Source organism: Nannobrachium achirus (genome assembly GCF_963921795.1).
Source record: "Nannobrachium achirus genome assembly, chromosome: 3".
Classification (NCBI taxonomy): Eukaryota; Metazoa; Chordata; class Actinopteri; order Myctophiformes; family Myctophidae; genus Nannobrachium; species Nannobrachium achirus.
In genome coordinates, this window is record NC_137812.1 from 25425851 (window position 1) to 25430483 (window position 4633).

Here is a 4633-nt window from a genome sequence, read left to right on the forward strand (position 1 = left end):
ATGCCATGGCAAAAAAATAACGTTCACGAGGCAGAACGTGCAACGCAGAGTATTCGGGTCATCGTTGGTCAAAGACAAACAACTAGCTTGTACAGTTATAAAGCTTATAGTTTCTCTAAATAGCACGGCCGTTCCGGCGGACCAAGTCCTTCCTTGTAGTAGCATCTGTGTTTAACATGGTATAATTGTCTTAAATGTGTACACTGCACATTGTATGACAGCAGTGTTATGAAGCGTGAAGTCACTGTGACCCACGGTGGCAACTATATACCCCTAAACGCCAGATCTGCACAAGAAAACAGAATGCCGCCGAATGATTTTGGAGGCCTAGGAGATGCTCTCAGACTAGCAAACAATTACCTAGAGGAGGGCAGGAAGTGGCCAGCTTTGCTTGTTCTGTACAATGTTATAAAGAGCAAGAAGCATAGGACGACATGGAAGAAGGACCATGAGCGCTTTATGCTGAAGTACCTGGAGCTCTGTGTAGATCTGGGGCAAAGCCACCAGGCCAAAGAGGGGCTCTACCAGTACAAGACCATTTGCCAACAGGTGAACATCAAATCCCTTGAGGATGTTATCAGGGCTTACCTGTCGATGGCCGAGTCGAAGGCAGAGACTGCCAAAGAAAGGTCTCAGCAGATGGTCCTGGATATAGATGATCTGGATAACATCCAGACACCAGAGAGTGTGCTCCTGAGTGCTGTGAGTGGAGAGGACACTCATGATCGTACTGACCACCTTCTGCTCACCCCCCGGGTGAAGTTCCTATGGGAGGCCTACCGCCATTGCCTGGAAGTGCTGTACAACAACTGCAAGGTGGAGCGCCTTTACCATGACATTGCCCTGCTGGCTTTCAAGTTCTGCCTTCAGTACACCCGCAAGAATGAGTTCCGAAAGCTCTGTGACAACTTGCGCACGCATATGAGTCTGATCCAGCGCCACCACGCTCTCAAACTGGACAACTCGGATACCCAGACTATGCTCTTGGAGACACGACTGGTGAAGCTAGACACTGCCATAAGCATGGAGCTCTGGCAAGAAGCCTTCAAGTCTGCTGAGGACATCCACAGCGTATTTTCCCTCTTCAAGAAGCCTCCCAAACCCAAACTGATGGCCAACTACTACAACAAGCTGTCTACTGTGTTCTGGAAGTGTGGGAATAATCTCTTCCATGCTTGCACCCTCCACCGACTCTACCATCTCTCTGTGGAGATGGGCAAGAACCCCAACCTGGAGGAGATGCAGAGGATGTCCACCAGGGTGCTTCTGGCCACACTTTCCATCCCCATAACCCCTGAGCGCACAGACATTGCTCGTTTCCTGGATATGGATGGTGTTATTGCGGAGAAACACCACAGACTGGCCAACCTTTTAGGGTTCCTGCAGTCCCCACCAACACGCCAGAGCCTCATCAATGACATGGTGAGTTTAAACATGCAGCAGTACGTTGTACCGGAAGTGAAGGAACTTTACAGCTGGCTGGAGGTAGACTTCCACCCACTTAACCTGAGTGGGAGAGTGGCCAAGGTGTTAAACTGGGTTAGAGACCAAGCAGAGAAGGAGACTGACCTCCAGCAGTATGTCCTTCACCTGCAGAGTAACACTGTCATTCGGCTCTTGCAACAGGTTGCTCAGATCTATCGGAGCATTGAGTTCAACCATCTGGCCTCCATGGTTCCATTCATGAATGCCTTCCAGCTGGAGCGCTCCATTGTGGAAGCTGCCCAACACTGTGATTTGCAGGTTAAAATTAACCATGCCTCTCGTACCTTGAGTTTTGGTTCGTGCCTGAACCACTCAACCAAAGAGGACTCCCCAGTTGGTCCGTTCTTACAGAACATGCCCTCAGAGCAGATGAGGAACCAGCTGATGGCGATCGACTCTTCTCTGGCTGTTGCCATCCAAATCATCAAGCCTGCCTCCATCCTGCAAGAGTGCCAGTTGCAGGAGCAGCAGGCCATCGCTGCCTACCTGAAGAACAGCCACAAGGAGCACCTGCGCATCCTGGCCCGCAGACAGACCATTGAGGAGCGCAAGGAGCATCTGGATAGCCTGACCATCCAGCGAGGGAAGGAGAAACAGGAGCAACACGAGGCCAAGATGCAAAAAATCCATAAGGCAGAGGAGGAGTGTCTGCGCCAGGAGGCCAAGCTACGCGAGATGGAGCGCATTACGCAGGAGCATGAACTGATAAAGAAAAAGACGGTGCGCGAGCGGCTGGAGCAGATAAAAAAGACCGAACTGGGAGCCAAAGCCTTCAGAGATATTGATTTTGAGGACATTACGGCGCTGGACCCACACTTCATCATGGCCAAACAGGTGGAGCAGTTGGAGAAGGACAAGAAGAAACTTCAAGACCGTCTAAAGAACCAAGAGAAGAAGATTGACTATTTTGAGCGAGCAAAAAGAATAGAGGAGATTCCCCTCATCAAAAAGGGATATGAGGAGCAGCGTGTCAAGGACATGGAGCTGTGGGAGCTTCAGAAGGAAGAGAGGATCCGCGAAATGAAAGTGGAGCATGAGAAAGCTTTGGAGAAAAAGAAGCTCATGTCCAGGATGATGGAGGATAAAGAAGACTTTGTGTCCAAAATAACAAAAAAAAGACGCTTCATTTATGAGGGAAAGCTGAAGGCATTCAACGAATGCTTGATGGAGGAGAGGAAGAAGCGTCTGGAGGAAAGGAAGAGGAAACGCAAAGAGGTCAGGAGGAAAGCCTTCTACCAGCAAAAAGTGGAAGAGGCCGAGCGTATCCGCGAGGAACAACTCAGGAAAGAGCTTGTGGAACGGGAGCGCATTGAGCAGGAGCAGCGCGAGGAGGAGGCAAGGGAGGAAGAAGAGAAACAGTGTAAGTTGGAGGAGCAGGAGCGCATACAGCGTGCCCGCCAGCAGGAGATTGAGGACCGTGAACGCCTCCGTGAAGAGGAGAAGAGGGCTCCCTCAGGAGTGACAGGTCAGACATGGAGACAGGAGGGACGTAAGGACGACAAAGAAGAGAGAGAGACAGCCTTAAGACGAGGGGACGTGCCCCACAGAGGCACTTTGAAGAGGGACTTTGAAGAGGAGCGAGTCTCATGGCGTGGAGGTGAGGAAGAGAACCCCAGGCGCGCCTGGGGTTCTCCAAGGCTCCCGACGCAGGTTTGACAAAATTCCCCGTAGAGGCATAGACATCTCCAGGGGCCTTAGACACAGCAGGGCTATAGACCTGGTGGTTGGCGTGACAGAGACAAGACTAAAGAGGACAGTTGGGGCCAGCCCTGCTTTGGTGGTGAGGGCGAGGGAGAGGACAGACCCAGCGGATTCTTCAGAGAGCATCACCCGCAGAGAGAGGAGGGCGGTTTCTGGAGTGGAGGTGGCACAGACGACACCAACCAGCCAGCCAGCTGGAGACACTCGCCCCTGACCGTGAGATCACCGTGAGCAAGACTGACTGACAGTTAGCTGCAATGGATTGCTGAGCAATCAGTCTCCTACAGTTGTCCTGTTCTTCTTTGTAAGACAAGAAATCACAAGTATTTTCACTCACAGGCCAGAGGCCATCACCCGTTAATAATAATAAAAATGTCTTGCTGTATTTTGTTGTACGCTTTTTGTTACAAAATGATGTCACTAATGATGATGACATGAGTTAGCCAGACCAATGAAACACTTTGATGTTGTTGATTTGTCCATGTACAAGTGAGTTTTCAAAGGTGACTCTACCTGTGGGTCTTGGCCCAAATTATTTTGAGGGGTCCCCAGATGATTAAGTTAATTGTTTGTGCAACATTGTTTTCTCACTCAACAGTAAACAAACCAACAAAGTTTTAAGTGTATAGATGTTATCTGCACATTTCTAAAGTGACAATGTAAGGACTTTTTAATACCTCTAAAATGACAAATTTAACTTTGGCCAAATTGTCAAATATTAGAGGCAGAAATTGTGAAAATAGACAACGCATGCATAACATGCAGCTGAAAATAAACGTCACTAACCTCAGCTTTGTCTTCGCTCCTCGTGGAAGCGATGGACGAAGCGGTTGGCCTGGCTCTGCAGCGCCCCCCGGAGGGACATGCTGCGCCTGCAGCACAGCTCCTCCGTGTCCCTGATGAAGGCCTCCACGGCCTGGGACAGGCACACAAACTCTGAGCTCAGGCGCTCCAGAGAGCCGTCCTGACGGCAAGAGAGAAACAGTACATTTATGCAGTTAATGGTAGCACTTTACAAAAATGACCTGTTATAAATCATTTATAAACATTTATAAGCAGTTTGTAGATGAGTAATAAACATGAACAAACTGTTTATTGACATTTGTAAATGTTTACCTAAACATGTATAACTGTTTTAAACATCATTTACATGTTATTAGTAAGGTATTAGTAAGTAGTAAACTATAATCATGAATAAACCATTATACACATTCGTAAATGATTAATAAATCATTTGTAACTAAACATTATGCATTATTTTTATGCTATTTGTAGATAAGTAACTAATCATTTACAATCTATCTATATACCTTGTAAAACATTACTAATTTATCTATAAATCATGAGTAGATGTTATCAAGAGCCCTAATGTAAAGTGAAGACTAGGTTGCAAGTTATTATGAAAACCTCCACCGGCTGTCTGTCAGTCTGGCCACCAGGACTTTAA

The 4633-nt window shown here is 48.0% G+C and overlaps 1 protein-coding gene across 1 annotated transcript; it reads left to right on the plus strand.

The window, feature by feature from the left end:
* Window positions 1-303: 303 nt before the first annotated feature.
* LOC308282126 (eukaryotic translation initiation factor 3 subunit A-like) lies at window positions 304-3417 on the plus strand (the record flags this gene model as incomplete). The annotated part of the gene is made up of 2 exons (XM_080722470.1): window positions 304-3101; window positions 3222-3417. The coding sequence occupies 2 exons, from the start codon at window positions 304-306 to the stop codon at window positions 3415-3417; spliced, it is 2994 nt and encodes a 997-aa protein (XP_080578596.1).
* Window positions 3418-4633: the final 1216 nt, after the last annotated feature.